Here is a 15347-nt window from a genome sequence, read left to right on the forward strand (position 1 = left end):
GAGTGTCAGTCATCTGGGGGTAAGACTATGAAATACGGGAGTTAGCAGGTTAACGAGACACTCGGGCGTCTTGTTCCAATCTCTTTGTTATTTGGTACCATGCATAATCACCCCTAACTCTCCTAGCGCCTTCACAGGATTGCTTGGTCATTAATTGGTATTTCTCACCTTGGCTACACTCCCAAGCTCCGAATAAGAATTACAATATGCTCTCACCGCTCTTCCTCTCGGACACTCTTAAAGCGTAGAGACGAGAGGTTCGTAGCAGATGGGAACAGATAGTCCTCCCGTGTTTTCCCCCACACTCTCTTGATTTTCCGTTTCATTCGCTCGGCCGATGGACTGGCCGTCTCTTCATCAGTTGAGCCGATACCAACATCCTCAGTTCCATCGCTGAAATCCCTGGAGTTTCTGTATTGACTCCGCCTAAAATCCGCGATTCCCCTCAACCGATCCCTCTTCCTTTGAGGCGAGGCTGATCGAGAATCTGGTTGACGATCGTCTTGGGCCGGAAGCCGCGGAGCCGAATGGTACGCTGAATCGTTCTCCAGGGTATCCCCATCGTATGATCTGGAGTTGCTGCTTTCAGGGTAACTGACCGTCTGATGTAGCGGTATCACAAGCTCAGAAATTCGCACGGACGAGGAAGCAGACCCTTCACGTGGCCTAACCTCCCACTGGCTTTCGGCTCGAGGTTTAACAACAACCAGTCTATCGGAACTACTACCGGAGTACCGTCTCGAGTAGTATGGTATGTCGTAGTTGGTGCTTGACTGGGAATAATACCCATTGGAGTTTGAGCTCTCAAACGGATTGGTCCGGCCCTTAGCCGGCGAGTATCGCCTAACGGATAGCCCTGATGAATCCGACTCGTGTCTTGCCACAGACGGTGGTCTCTTGTGGTTGGAAGCTTTCCCTCTGAACTTGTAAACCGAATCGTCACCGCTAGACCGATCATCAATTAAATCCAGACAAACACTCCTCGCCCCCTTACTCCTCCTAAACACCTCCGATTGCTCGCCCGTCGCGGGGCTATTCCTTCTGGCCACCTGATACACACCGGAGCCCGTTTCGTCGGCCTGGGAGCCCACAAACAACTTGGGAATGGTGTTGACATCCATGAGGTTTCCGGTAAACGAACCACGGGGATGGTTGAGAAAGTCATGAAGGTCAAACGATAAGTCCGACCGGTTTCCGAAACTCTTTCTGGGAAGACGCATCGCACTGACTGAGGACTGGTATCCGGCTAGATTCGTGCGAGATTGCGGCTGCCAGCTCGACGGAGCCTTATCGGATATAGAGTACCCAGAAATAGACGGAATCCCCGTAGTGGTAGCCACCGACAAGGGGTCGTAGTTGGGGTAGTCGTCGTCGTCGTCAGATTCGTTGTTCTGTGCCACGGAAATGTACCGAAGAAACATGATTAGCAACGCCATAAAGTCCACAAACTGGTCCAGTCGGATGGGCTGCCCGCTAAACCGGAGATGCTCGTACAAATCAACCAACTCGTCGATGAGCTCCTCTACCCTCGCCTGCTGGGGATGGTCGTGAAAGTGGCTTTCCCCGAGGAAATAAAAGATTTCGCGGAACGAGAAGTATGCGGGAATGGCCATCTCCAAGTTGAAAAAATGGTGGTCGCCGAACTTGATTTTATCCCCGATGGAGCGGAGCACGTCTTCGTAGACCAAGTTTGGAGGGAGGGTACTCATAGCATCGTGGATATCTGGATCTAGGGCAAAGTCGTGGGGGTCGTGTTTTTCGTTTCGTGACAAAGTATCATCTGTATAGGCAGGAGGCGATAAACCTGGATGGTTGATCAAGTGGATGTCTTTGGGGCCTAGCGACACCAACGCCGCTCGCGTGCGCTCGAGACTCTCTTTAATCGAGTGGAACACCTTATCGCCCAAATCTTGCTCGGTGATAGGGATGTAGTGCTTGGGAATGTCCTCGATGGCGGCCCTGAACTGGAAGAGCCGGCTGAAGTATATACTGAGAGTGACCACGATGAAAAATGCACACACAGATACAATCACAAAAATGTTAAAGATATATACCGAGTTTTTCAGTTGGACGATGGCGTCAACTGGGATGACAGCCACGAGCGCAATGAGAATAAGGAAGAGGAAACCCCAGGACACAGAGAGGATGAGCAGAAGGATACGCCTGGGTAGAGCGCTGGTGGTGTGGTGGTTGCCTTTACCGAGGTATAGAGTGGCATCCATGCTGTATGTGGTAGGAGACTAAGGGGGATTTAACATAGTCTAGGTGAATGGAGATTATGGGCTATAGTGCCAAAAAAACAATCGTAAAACTATCGTACGTCAGGTACGTGCAGGATTGAGGCGGAATCCTATACCGTAAATGAGTTGAGGTTCGAGTGAAAAATGGAGGGTGAGAATAAATTCAGCCCCACGGCTTATTTAAATTATACAAGTATGGAATCCAGTGGAAGTTTAGCATGGGTCTGGAGGGCTTGGAATTACAAATGTGAGATGTGGTTGCTGAGCCTGATACCTAACCTCGTGTTATAGTTGCGGGCGTAAAGCTTTCCGCATTTAAAAGGGATAAAAGTACCAAAGGAAAAATATTTAACTTCATTGCAAAAGAAAATAAAGCTCTGTATTTATCTTTTTTTGAGCCTTGTGGTCTCAAAAGCAAGAAAAGGAGTAAGGCCACGCTTACGGAGTGTCACACATGACCTATAGTAATACCGCTCTGTAAACCATAGACACTCAATATGTGCTCTATATACATGAAGTACAGAACAGTGCAATAATTATTGGTTAAAATAATATACAAGCTATCACACCGAGTTATTTTGATCCCAGAACCCCACATATAGACTAAAAGGCATGGAAACAGCCACAATAGTTACAAGTCGTTCCTCTACCGCGCCCGATTGGGCGAAACTTTTCAGTGCCAAATTTTTCCGCGATGAGCTCCTACATAAATATTTCTGTCCCATTGCAAAACCATTTGATCTCACAATCTTCAAGCATAAAATGAACGGTTTTCAAGACACAGAATCGCGCGGTATCCGCTTACCCGGTTCGCTATTGGACCAAATCAGAAACAAAGAGGACAAGGGTGACTACGAGTCCGGTGATAGCCGTTACCTCAAGGGTGACGCCTCCAACTACAAGAAGCGCAAGCGCGCGCCCCAGGTCAGCAGAAAGGACAAAAGAAAGGAGGAGCGGATGGAAAAGAAGCAGAAGAAGGCAGTCAATTTGAGCAAGAAGAAAACTGTGCCGCATACGAAGGCACCAGCCAAGAAGGCCGTTTCGTTCAACGAGGCCACCAACACCTCCCACAAAACCTCGCTGCCCCCTTTAAGCGCCATGGAAAAAACAATGGCGCTATTAGCCGCTGCCAAGTCACAGAAAAAATCTCCTGGTTCCGCTCTCAAGATTGTGAAACTGGACGAATATAGCGACGACGAGGAGATGGACGATGATATTAGCTTCTCTGATGAGGGGTTTTCAGACGACAGCGATCAACCACAAACCGTGGAAGACGCAATGGCGGCGTTGAAGGCATTGAAGGCGAAAAAGAAGGTTGAGGTAGGCGATAATGCCATGGCTACCAAAAAGGTTGAACTCCCCCAAAAGGAGGCTGATAAAGCAACGAAATCTAAAAAGACTGAGAAGAAATCGGAAAAGAAACCAAAGAACAAACGGATAATTTCTGATTACGACCGTGAACTCATAAAGCGAGATGAAGAAGATATGGACTTTTATGCCAAAAAGTTGGGCTTGAAGGACGGAAAGTTGTCCACCCAGGGCGATGATGACGGACTTGGGGGGTTGCTTGATGGGTTAAACTTTGATTTTAGTTCGGAAGAGGAGATTGAAGAATCTGAGGAAGAGTCCGAAGTTGATGAGGAGGCCACTGCCGCGGCGGCAGACGAGGCAGAATACAACAGACAAGCCAAAGAAGTCAGGGAGGCCTTACCATGGTCTGACGACGAATTAAGTGAGGGTGACTTTGACTCCGAGGATGATGAAAGCGAGGAGGAAGGCCCACGGGTCAAAGAAAACCCGTACGTGGCTCCGGTTGTCAGAGCGACTGAGCCCACCGCTACAGAGGGCGAAACATCCAGATACATCCCCCCAGCCTTGCGTCGTCAGATGCTTGTCAACACGTCGGACACCACCCAGCTCCGAAGAGCCATCAAGGGGCCGTTGAACAGACTCGGGGAGAGCAACATCAGCACCATATCCAACGAAGTGCACCAGTTGTACCACGACAACCCGAGACAAGTGGTGAACGAATGCATCACCGACATTGTCTTGGACAGCATCATCTCGCAGGGGCGTCTTCTCGACAACTTTGTGATTCTCCACGCTGCGCTTGTAGCGTCGCTTTTCCGTCTCCAGGGCGTAGAGTTTGGAGCGTTCTTCATCCAGACGCTTGTGGAGAGGTTTGACAAGTACTACGCCGGGGCTGTGGCGAATGGGGCTGGGAAGGAGTGCTCTAACTTGCTTTCGCTCTTGGTCGGGTGTTACTCTTTGCAAGTGGTTTCGTGCCGCTTACTCTATGACATGATCCGCATGCTTATCTCAGAAATCACCGAATTGAACACTGAATTATTGCTCAGATTGATCAAAAACGCCGGGTCACAGATGCGCAGCGACGATCCGGGCGCGCTCAAGGAGATTATCGCAGACTTGCAGAGTGCGGTGGGCGAAGCGGGTGTGGGGGCTACCAATGCGCGCACGAAGTTCCTCGTGGAGACAGTCATCAACTTGAAAAACAACAAGATGAAGACAAATGAGTCGCAGCCACTCGTGACGCGGATGAAGAAGTATCTCGCGGGAATCAACAACAATAAGTTTAACGACCCGATCGCGGTGTCGTTGGACGATATCCACAGCATCGGGAGCAGGGGGAAATGGTGGCTTGTAGGGTCTGCGTGGAAGGGCGCGGAGAAACGCGACGCGGACGTAGCCACGGCGCCTCTGGAGGTACAAGACATTTTAGACACTGCGGAGCCGAACTGGATGGCATTGGCGCGCGCACAGCGCATGAACACCGACATCCGCCGCGCCATCTTCATCTCCATCATGTCCGCGTCCGATTACATGGACGCGGTGGCGAAGCTTGACAAATTGAACTTGACCAAAAACCAGAAGCGTGAGGTTCCGCGAGTGTTGCTACACTGCACCGGGGTCGAGCCCAGCTGGAACCCGTACTACGGGGTTCTCTCCGTGAAGCTCTGTGACGACCATTCCACCAGAAAAACGTTCCAGTTTGCCTTCTGGAACTTGGTTGCCGAACTAGACGGCGACGACGAGGATGAGGACAAGTTTGATGACGCGGACTTGGATGACGATGCGAAGTTGAGACGAATCCTCAACTTGGCGCGTTTCTACGGGTTTTTATTTTCGGAAGGCGCCTTGAGTTTGCACATTTTGGATGACATCAAGTTTGTGGGCGCTTCTTCCGATACCACTATCTTCGCGGAGCTCTTGCTTATCACGTTCCTTGACATGGTGGGGAAGAAGTCCGAGATCCCCGCCGTCGGCGGCGGTGCGCACAAGAGCAAGATGCACGATGTGCGCTATGATGAAACGCTCTTGATCCAGAAGTTGGTCAAGTGTAAGGATCGCACGCGGTTGTTGCGCGCCATGCCGTGGTTTTTGCAGGAAAAGGTGCGTGCTAGTGCCACTATCAACGGTAAGAAACAGCGTCGCAGGGTCGAGTGGGGGTGCGATGCTATGTGCGATGTGATTGAAGAGTTTTTGAAAAACACCGAGGAGGACTAGTGTATTGAAAATGTAAATACTCTATATCAGTTGGATATTGTAGCGTAGAATACTAGGTGAAAAGATCAGCCGTTTTGATGCCTCTCTGTCACTTTCCACAATGGTACACACCGTGATACATCAACCTGATAGCAACGACACGCATTTCCCAAGCCTTATCACCTACCAGCTGTAGCTCCTCCACTTTATCAGCTCTACATTTAAGCAAAACTAAAAATAAAATCCATTACAACGGCGCGGTCTCTCTCTTCAACCACTGGTGGGCATAAGTACCCTTGTCCAACTTGCCCTCGTACGTCGTCCACACCTTCTGGTGGTACGCATCAATAATGGCACGTTCAGCAACGCTCAACAAGGACACGTCGATGAGCTTGCGGCAGTATGGCACCATCGTCACGTTCACAAACTCCAAGAACTTCTTGTCGCCAAAGCGGCAAGCGCTACCATCTTCCCCGGTCACCTCGCGAACATACATCACATTCTCGATGCGAATGCCGTAGTCGCCGTCCTTGTAATAGCCCGGCTCGTTAGACAAGACATTACCGGCTTTCAACGCGACATCGTTGTAGCTGAGGCGCGGGCCCACACCCATCGGCCCCTCGTGCACGTTCAAGTAGCAGCCCAAGCCGTGACCCGTGCCGTGTCTGTAATCCAACGCATCGCTCCAGAGAAACTGGCGTGCGAGCACATCCAACTGGTAGCCGGTGGTGCCCTCGGGGAAGCGCGCCTCCTGCAACGCGAGATTGCCCTGGAGCACGCGCGTGTAGTTCGCGGCCTGCTCGGGCGCAAGCTTCTTCGAGTCACCAAAGTACAACGTGCGCGTGGTGTCGGTGGTACCGTCAAGGAACTGCGCCCCCGAGTCGTTGAGGTAGATCTTGTCGGGGTTGATAGTCTTGCACTCGCCACGCTTTGGCGCGTAGTGGATGACGGCTGCGTTTTCCCCAGTGGACGAAATCGTTTCAAAGGACAAGCCAACAAACGTCTCACCGGACGCCTGGCGGAACTCGAGCTGCTTGTCGGCGGCTGCGACCTCATCAATCAAGGAACACTTGACCGTGAGCTCTTCCTCCAACCACGCAAAGAACTTGACGAGCGCCAAGCCGTCCTTTTCGTGGGCACTGGCAAAGCCTGCGAGTTCCACGGCGTTCTTGACCGATTTGAGGTCATCAAGCGGCGACCTCATAGCCTTGGTGGAGGCAGTGAGCGCCGACTGGACCGCCCAGGACGAACCTGACGGCAAGAGAACGGTCTTGGACAAGTTTGGAAGATCGGTCCAGATTGCACTGTACGGTTTAACCGTCACTGAGATGGCTGCAAGATACTCTTGGACGCTTGGTCCCAATCGGGTGGCGTCCTCCGAATTGTCCGCGTACAACGTAGCGGCATCTTCGGTCACAACCAAGTAGGCGTAGAAGATCGGGTTGTACTCAACGTCCGACCCTCTGAGGTTCAAACACCACGCGATCTGGTCCAAAGCGGACACCACGATGGCGCTGGCGGCGTTTTCCTTCAACAGAGCGCGGACAGTAGCGAGCTTTGCGACGCTGGTCTCGCCGGTGTATTGGTCTGCCAAAGTTTTGATAGGATTGAGCGGTCTGACGGGCAACGGCTCAAAGGCCTCCCATATGGCATCCACAAGATTCTTGACTCCCACGAGCAGGACCAAGTTCTCGGCCTTCTGCTCCGCCAAGAGCTTCTGTAAGCTCTGCACCTGCGCGTGCGAGACAAGCGCAGGGTCCATGCCGATGCGCGTCTCCTTGCCGGTGTCCTTGGCCTGCTGCACGGCCTGGGCGACAGTCCACTCTTGCCACGTCGGGACGCCCTGCGCACCCTGCTTCAACAAGGTCCAGTTGAAGTCGAGCTCGTTGGCGGCCTGTGCAAAGTAGCGGCCATCGGTGGAGAGCGCCGCGAGGCCCTCGGGTTCCGCGTTGAGCGACGCAATGTCGCGCGTCACAACGGCCACCCCGGCGCTTCCAGAGAAGCCCGAGATGAACTCGCGGCGCTGGTCCGCAAGTGACACATATTCGGACTGGTGCGCGTCCTCGGACGGCACCACGTACACTGCGAGGTCGTGCGCGGCCATCTGGCGGCGCAATGCGTTAAGGCGGTTGGAGGTGTTCATTTCGTCGTACTCGCCGGTTTGCTGGTCACAGGTGGCAAAGGAAAAGATGGAGGGGGTTCGGCGGGATGTTTTGGTGGATTCGGTTCCGGGCGCTGGTGACTGGGAGGAGCGGCGGCGGAGTGAAATTTGTTTGGCAAACGAGATTGAGCGCTTGTTCTGGCGGGAAAGGAGACCGGGAGAGCACGTACAGTTGTCGCACTGGGCTCTTCTTAAAGACATGACAATGGGTAGGTAGAAAGGGATTGGGCGGGAGGGAGGAGGAGGAGGCTGGCAAGAGGCGAAACTGATTTTATAGCCGTGCGCTCGTGCGGAAAATGCTGCGTAATCGAGAGCCGTTGAGAGGTGTGGCTGCGAACGCGGAGGACAAGTGGGCTGGTGCCGTGCAGCGCACGACTTGCATTATTAGGTGGCACTTGTCTATTTTCATTGCGTAGGGGATGATTCGTTTAGCATTTGGATCAATAGTCTATATTATCTGAAAGCTAAGGTCTAAGAACGGCTGTTCAACTATAATGGCAAAGGGTGGTTTGGTGGAGGCTGGAGACATGGCGCCAGAATAGGCAGTTGTGCGGCGCAAAAGGTGGCCCCATCGGGGTGGCTGCGGGTTCTGCACATTCCAAAATGGAGGTTTATATTCAATGGTGAATTTCATTGAAGGTGATTCACAAAAGCATGGTAATATATAAGGTTGATGCCAAAATATGGGACGGTACGAGTTATTTGGTTAGGATGTGAAATGCCACATTTTTTTTTTTTTTTTTTTTTTTGACTGGTCTACAAAGTGGCACTTCATGCAGATAGTGTCTCTGGGAGGTGTCCCTTCTCAACTATGTTACTGTTTACTCAATGGTTTTATCATGGCAATCAAAGGTAGAGACTATGATTCGATTTGTTGCATGCATAATGTTGAGGTTTAGCTTTTGTGAAAGGTATGGGTTTCCAGTGCCTTTCTCAAATATTCACTATCTGAATGTTTGCCAGCCAAGACTTAGGTTATGACTACGTTTGTTAGATCTTGATTGTAACGTACGGGCCGGCATGACTCTGAGACGGACGTATATTAGAGAACATATCGTAGGTCTTAAGGCAAATTTCCTGGTGGGGAAACTACTAATTCAGTCGGCTAATTAATTAGGTGGAACTCGCACAAAGGTTACGTACATAGACCGTTGCTGTTTTATGCAAAATGGCTAGACTTACGTGTATGGCGTACACAAGGAGTATCTCATAGGAGACAGCTAAGGTTTATCAAAAGTGGCTATACCAGGTGTTATGTGGGAAGGGAGTGCAATCAGCGTCATCAATTTTCGTCTAAGTTTTGTTGGGCCATAGTAGATGCGTCTGTGCGCATGAGTTTGAAATGACGGCAATAGAGGGAGCAGAATATATCTTATCGCGTGCGACACCGGAAGTAGTCTAGTTGTTGGCAGTTTCCTTTCGTCGGCCTGGTGGGTTTGAAGCACAGTCCTTAAACCACAAGGAACAGTCAAACCCCAAAATAGCGTACGTAGATCTACACTTATATGCGGAGATGTCAATGCCAGAATTTGGGGGAGTATCCGCTGTCGATACTTGAGGGGCTGATACTCCACTTTTTTTGGTACCTAGTCTATTACTTCCCCCTGGCGAATGGTGTTTAGATACCGCAGAGCACCTAGGCCCTAGGTTATGATTCATACTTTTTGAACCCCGCAATCTGCAACGGCTATCAGACTGTGGAATGAAACCCCGGGAAACCGGAAGCACGTATCCATTCAGAGGCATATCCGGGAAGCAATCTGATTCCGACTGTGGTCCCTCGTCTCATAGTGGATACTAAATATTCACCCGATAAAAGCCCGAAATTTTAAGTTCTAAATGCGACGCTCCAAAGATAATGCATACTGATTGAAAGCCGTCAGCCGATTTTCCAGCGTCGGAATGGCTACTTGCATCATATACCGGACACTCATGTTGGGTGTAATTTGAGAGACACGCTTTCTCAGCGAGAGGAAGGCGATATGGTCCTTTAAAAGAAAAATCAGCCCCGTAAGCTCTTTGAGAAGAAAGCGATCGAGGTGAAGGGTGCTGATATTGTACTCTGCAGGAGGCTCTACGCTTTTAATGATTTTAAATCCGTCGTGCTTTATGGCCGACTTGGATATTGAGTCGTAGATGATTAAGTTACAATGCATGTTTCGGACCGAAGCGATGAATTGATGTCACACCATTCGTTTATATCACTTTGAAGCTTCATATCACAACCTTGACAGTTTTCGCTTTCCACCTTTCGCTCTCCTCTTTCCGTTTTCTGCCTTCCCCTTTCCACTTTTCAACCATAGAATTCAAGAGGTTGAATCCCACTTTCATCGTCTTGTCATGGACTAACATGAATATTCGCTAGTCTCTGCTTTCATGCCTTAGAAATTTATGACCCAACAGTGATAGGTGGAAGAGTAACACGCCTAATATCCAGGCCTAGACCCGGTCGCCTGCACGCATAATGTCCCGTAAACCCGTCATGCCGGGTTCACGGATACGCCTTATTTTCAGTGTCACTATACCGAGGGAGCTCCGGTCCACTGTTCCCAGGAAACCTTGGTTGGAAGGGAATTTAAATATATACACTTGTTTCGGCGTAATAAAAAGCCGGTTCTAACCCTCACGGATTTCCGATATTACGCGAAGTAGCCCTATCTCGGAGCTATCTCCATTGATTTCTACCACTGACGGCATCCGCTTATATGCGTTGAATACGGTGTAAGCAATCGCTGAAAAACTCACGTGCCTGTTTCGCTGTGAGCTAATAACCCCAGGCAGTATCGCCACCACTAACCGTGCCGCACACGCCGTAACTCCGTCAAACCTGAACGGGTACGAGCCACTCCGCTCGACTTTTAGTGCCTAGAGTCCGAACTATGGAGAAAAAAAATATGTGATACCCAACACTTTTTATAAGCGGAGCTAAATAACTGCAAGACTGAGTGATTTTTTGTCAAGAGAAATCTATCGAAAGAATTTTACGTGTTATATCCCATCTTACCAGCAGAGCAGCTCCCACCATCTCAGCCTGCTAGCACCCCGTCTACTTCAGATCAGAGGCCTGATTAGTTTATTCTCAGCTGAGGAACATCTTTTTTTTTTTTTTGACTCTTCAAGGCTATATTTATATCACACAGTGCTGCCCTGTACAAATTAAATATCCGAGCCTCCCCAACAGACTTTGTCAGTGGCATCAAATATTCCCCTTAGCCCTAGATCTCAGATTCATCTTCTGCTCCACTCATCAGTTGCTGCTCAACTACCAATGCATACACCCGCTGAAGGCGCCTCACCGGCGGTCAAGTCTGAAACCACAACCATCCCTACACGCTACAAAAGACCCAGGTCCTCGCGCGCCTGCCAGGTCTGCCACTCGCGCAAAGTCCGTTGCAACGTAATGGACCAGATGCCGTGCTCCAACTGCGTTACCTTTGGCTGCGAATGTCTCATTCCAGATGCCAAAAAGGCGAAAGCGCGGAGTGCCGAGTTGGTGAATAGCCCCAAACCGGAAGAAGAGTATGAAACGCCAGCCCCAACTCCAGCACCATTGGCAGCGGTCCTGCATCCCAAACAGGGCATTCAGCCGGTCCCCGTCCCGCCTCACACCTTCGCCGGCCCTACGACCCCGAAAACCCCCCAAACCCCGAAGAATATGTCTCTACACAGCGCCGCGATCGAGACACTTCAGCACCCCGTGGATGCAGTGTTAAACTCTCCACTCCTTGACCCACTCGAGCTTGAGATTCTCCAGCTCCGGGGTGCCTTCATCACGCCGTCCAAGGCCTGTTGCTTGGAAATGTTTGAGGCCTTCTTCACATACATCCACCCGATCCTTCCGATCTTCAACCGCACCCATTTCTACAAGCAGTTCATGGACTCGTATCTGACTGGAAACGAAGAGCCAACCTCCAGACCCATGTCGCTTTTGCTCATTCACTCACTCTGTGTGGCGGGGTCTCGTGTGGTCAACAAAAACTCGCTCATGTTCACAGAGTTCCCCAACAGAGACCGCGACGGAATCTCGCTTGACTTCTATAAACGCGCAAAGTCCTTGTACGACTCTTCGTACGAAACGGACCCCATAACGGTCGTGCGCTCGCTCCTCCTCCTCTCGTGGTTCTGGGACGGGCCGGATGACGTCAGTCGCAACTCCTTCTACTGGTGTCGCATCGCCATCTCGCTTTCTCTCGGCTTTGGTTTCCAAAGGGACGTCTCTCATTCCGCCACGATGGAAAACTGGGAGAAGAAGATCTGGCGAAAGGTCTGGTGGTGCTTGTTTGTGCGTGACCGTCAGGTAGCGCTTGCCTTTGGGCGGCCGGTGGCGATAGATCTCGATGACTGTGACGTTCCGATGCTAGTGGAGCTGGACTTTGACGAATCGGACACTATATATAAGGGGGAGCTGGTGCGCGCGCCACCCTTCGAGTCCGGTGCCCTCGAAGCCAAGTTCTTTATCGAACTTATCAAACTTTCAGAAATTACCGGGATCATTATCAAACAGCAGTACCTGGTGCGTGCGTCCAATCTCCAGGCCAACAACAAGATCCCCGTCATCCAGCACTGCGACTTGGTTCTCAGTAACTGGTTTAACAACCTCCCCTCACTGTTACAGTTTCTTCCATCCAACGAAGCAGAAAACACAAGGCGCCACGAGGAAAACCCCATTGCCAGCTACGTCCTGCTCCTCCTTAACGTCGAGTATTATTCCATTTTGTGCTTAGTTCACCGTTCCAACATTCTCCGCCGGTCCAAGGGCTTGCCCGAAACCCATGAAGGGGATCCGACTAAAACGGACTACCCCTCGCAGGGCATCGCCTACCAGGCGGCCTATATGACCACGGTGATTGCCCAGGCAATGCTCCAATATGACCAGCTCAAGTACTGTCCGTCGTTCATCTGCTACACGTTGTTCAGTGCGAGTATGATCATGTCCCTGACTTTGAGAGGCGACAGTACCGGTGATCGCTTGTTGGACCAATCGGGAGAGGTAACCAACATTGAGGCTCTCGAGCACAAAAGGAAGGCTCTTGAGTGCTTGAACATTCTTGTTGACGCGTTGCGAAACATAGGCCACATCTGGGGCTTTGCCAGGCTTTCGGTGTTGATTATTGAGGCCATCTTGAGCACCACCAATATTGCCAAGAAAGGGAATCACAAGCGGTCCAAGACCAAGACAACTGCTACCGACCACTCTAAGAGAGTGTTCAGTAACAACAGGAGCGTCACTGCGATCGGGAACATTATGGATAGGCAAAGTTCGGGAGAGTCGTTTATCACGTCTTCCTATCCCGCCCTTCCCCTTTCCGCTGCGTCGTTACTGAAAAGCAGTGAGCGCAGAGCCCAACACGAGAATCTCTTTCATCCGCAAATGACTCTTCGTCCGGGCTACCCCGGAAATGGCCACGAAGAGTTACGAGCTGAGCCACCCGGCCAGTCCCAACTGCATTCTCGGACTCCGTCTCTGGTCCAACCTCCTCAGCTTCCATCCCAGGCCCCTCTTGTTTCCCATCTAAACGGCGAAAGATCAATGTCCCCGGTGAATGATACCTTCAAGTTCCAAGTTGACGACTTCCCCGATATCCACTTACTCATCAATGAGATGCCACCGGTGACTCTGTTCATGCCCAGCTCGCTATTCCCGGCATTTGACTTTTTTCTGACCGGGGATATGAATGGCGAGGAGAATGGAGGGCCGGGTAATTCTAGCATGGATGGCCTGACACCTATTCTGACGAATGGGTCATATGCGTCTTCTGAGATGATGGGCACGTCCAATGGAGCAACGGCAGAATGGGATAGCCTCTCGTTTGGCGGCTTTGGAGGGTTGTTTGGTATGCCTCTGGCGATGCGCGTGGAAGGGCGCACCAGAGGGACGCCCCCTCTCGGCTCGCGGCCGGAATCCCCGGCAAACTGGATGAATTTTCTCAATTCCTAATAGATATTAATAAGTATATGTCAACATCTCTGAGAGCTAAAACGTAAGCGTTAGAAAAGGCAGGTCGCAAGATGTTCGAAAACTAGCATTCACCCACAATGAGTTGTTGGATATGATTTGGATTGCTGTAGTCTGGCCGTGCCTGACGTGGTGAGTTGTTACTTTCCAAACTCTTACCTTAAAGCTACCGGAGGTGGTTTTGGGCCAATTGAGTGTCTGGTATGTATCGCTGAACTCAAAACACGATGGTATTTGTCTAGAGAGGTCTACTCAATTACAGGGTTTTTTCAATGTGATGGAATTATACTTTACGGAACGCTTGCGGTATAACCTGTGTAGAGCAACTGTCGTGGTAATCTCAGGGTCTGTACAATTACCGGACAGGCTTTTTTTTTGGGTAACGTTAAAAATCGGCGCAAAACCCAGGCGATATTTGTTGCGTTTTCACTGAGCAATATTGGGAACGGAAACGGCAATCCCAGTGGAGTCAACATTGCGACTATAGCACGACTGCAACGTCAGGGAGGTAACAGGTAATAAAAACTGCATGTAGGTCGTCAAGCCAAGCTGCATCTTAAAGCCGTATTTAGCAGATACCGATGATAGTCTACCTACAGGCACTGGCCCGACAATAGTAGTCTTCAGGCCACTGCCGAAGGATAATTTCGACCCCTCTGGCAGATCTGCTAAGGTAAAGCGCCAATTCCCAGTTGTACATCCCTCAAACACTCTTAAAGTGGTACTTTAATTTCTCCAACTCGCCAACATCGCTCATCAACCCTCCGAACCATCGCTTGACAAAAAGCCCGATGACAAAGTCAACTACACACAACATGTAGTAACTGCGAACCCAAGCAGCCAATGCCGACCCACTCTCCAGCTGGTAAAATCTCCAGTTTGAGAGACAGACTAAGGCCATCATTAGCACATTCGTCCCGTTGATGCAGTACTTGTTGAATATATAGCCACTGTTGCGGCTTAACATGGACCGGACTGATGACAAACGCCGCGAGGTTTCCAACAGGCTCTCAAAAGTGCTTTGCAAATCCTTGGGATCGTACTTGAGGTCGATACAGGTGAGCAAGATGCTGAAGAAACAAAGGAGGGAGAGAATCCGGGACACTATAGGCACGCCTGCACCAACAGATTTGTGCATTGCCTTTGGAGCAAAGATAAGAAGTGGGGTTTGGATTAGGAACAAGAAGCACAATCTGTTGGTGTAGAACACCAAGTCTTTCAGAATCTTGCTCTGGAGCTTGGCTATCACCGCCGACTGGTCTGCCTCGTCGATGGGATCATCAGCAAAACTGGTCATCTCAAAGTCCGAATCATCGGAATGGCTTGGATTTAAAAGGCTCTGGGTAGTTTGGCGAATCCGAGGCATAGTCCGTATATGGGCTGGCCTAGGTTAGTATTCTGTCTACAGAAACTCCTGTTAGCTCGAAGTTACATATGGCAGTGCCTGGGATCAATTCTGAATACTCTTCGACACAGGACAAGGCCC

The 15347-nt window shown here is 50.6% G+C and overlaps 7 protein-coding genes across 7 annotated transcripts; 2 read left to right on the forward strand and 5 right to left on the reverse strand.

The window, feature by feature from the left end:
* Nucleotides 1-212: 212 nt before the first annotated feature.
* On the reverse strand, nucleotides 213-2222 carry BABINDRAFT_8754 (uncharacterized protein; the record flags this gene model as incomplete). Its single annotated transcript, XM_019132853.1, has 1 exon — nucleotides 213-2222. One exon carries the CDS (start codon nucleotides 2220-2222, stop codon nucleotides 213-215), a length of 2010 nt encoding a protein of 669 aa, XP_018984489.1.
* Nucleotides 2223-3443: 1221 nt separating this feature from the next.
* Nucleotides 3444-5765, forward strand: SGD1 (Sgd1p; the record flags this gene model as incomplete). The annotated part of the gene is made up of 3 exons (XM_019131852.1): nucleotides 3444-3560; nucleotides 3639-3872; nucleotides 3945-5765. The coding sequence occupies 3 exons, from the start codon at nucleotides 3444-3446 to the stop codon at nucleotides 5763-5765; spliced, it is 2172 nt and encodes a 723-aa protein (XP_018984490.1).
* A 226-nt stretch (nucleotides 5766-5991) lies between these two features.
* BABINDRAFT_38277 (aminopeptidase P) lies at nucleotides 5992-8106 on the reverse strand (the record flags this gene model as incomplete). The annotated part of the gene is made up of 1 exon (XM_019131864.1): nucleotides 5992-8106. One exon carries the CDS (start codon nucleotides 8104-8106, stop codon nucleotides 5992-5994), a length of 2115 nt encoding a protein of 704 aa, XP_018984491.1.
* A 1119-nt stretch (nucleotides 8107-9225) lies between these two features.
* BABINDRAFT_162217 (uncharacterized protein) lies at nucleotides 9226-9705 on the reverse strand. Its single transcript, XM_019129228.1, has one exon. The coding sequence runs from the start codon at nucleotides 9562-9564 to the stop codon at nucleotides 9304-9306; it is 261 nt and encodes an 86-aa protein (XP_018984492.1). The 5' UTR covers nucleotides 9565-9705; the 3' UTR covers nucleotides 9226-9303.
* A 35-nt stretch (nucleotides 9706-9740) lies between these two features.
* Nucleotides 9741-10061, reverse strand: BABINDRAFT_167696 (uncharacterized protein; the record flags this gene model as incomplete). Its single annotated transcript, XM_019130531.1, has 1 exon — nucleotides 9741-10061. The coding sequence occupies one exon, from the start codon at nucleotides 10059-10061 to the stop codon at nucleotides 9741-9743; it is 321 nt and encodes a 106-aa protein (XP_018984493.1).
* Nucleotides 10062-10790: 729 nt separating this feature from the next.
* BABINDRAFT_162218 (uncharacterized protein) lies at nucleotides 10791-13936 on the forward strand. Its single transcript, XM_019129229.1, has one exon. It carries the CDS (start codon nucleotides 11174-11176, stop codon nucleotides 13841-13843), a length of 2670 nt encoding a protein of 889 aa, XP_018984494.1. The 5' UTR covers nucleotides 10791-11173; the 3' UTR covers nucleotides 13844-13936.
* Nucleotides 13937-14560: 624 nt separating this feature from the next.
* Nucleotides 14561-15158, reverse strand: BABINDRAFT_183642 (uncharacterized protein; the record flags this gene model as incomplete). The annotated part of the gene is made up of 1 exon (XM_019131190.1): nucleotides 14561-15158. One exon carries the CDS (start codon nucleotides 15156-15158, stop codon nucleotides 14565-14567), a length of 594 nt encoding a protein of 197 aa, XP_018984495.1. The 3' UTR covers nucleotides 14561-14564.
* Nucleotides 15159-15347: the final 189 nt, after the last annotated feature.

The sequence above is a fragment of the Babjeviella inositovora genome (genome assembly GCF_001661335.1).
Source record: "Babjeviella inositovora NRRL Y-12698 unplaced genomic scaffold BABINscaffold_8, whole genome shotgun sequence".
NCBI lineage: Eukaryota > Fungi > Ascomycota > Pichiomycetes > Serinales > Babjeviella > Babjeviella inositovora.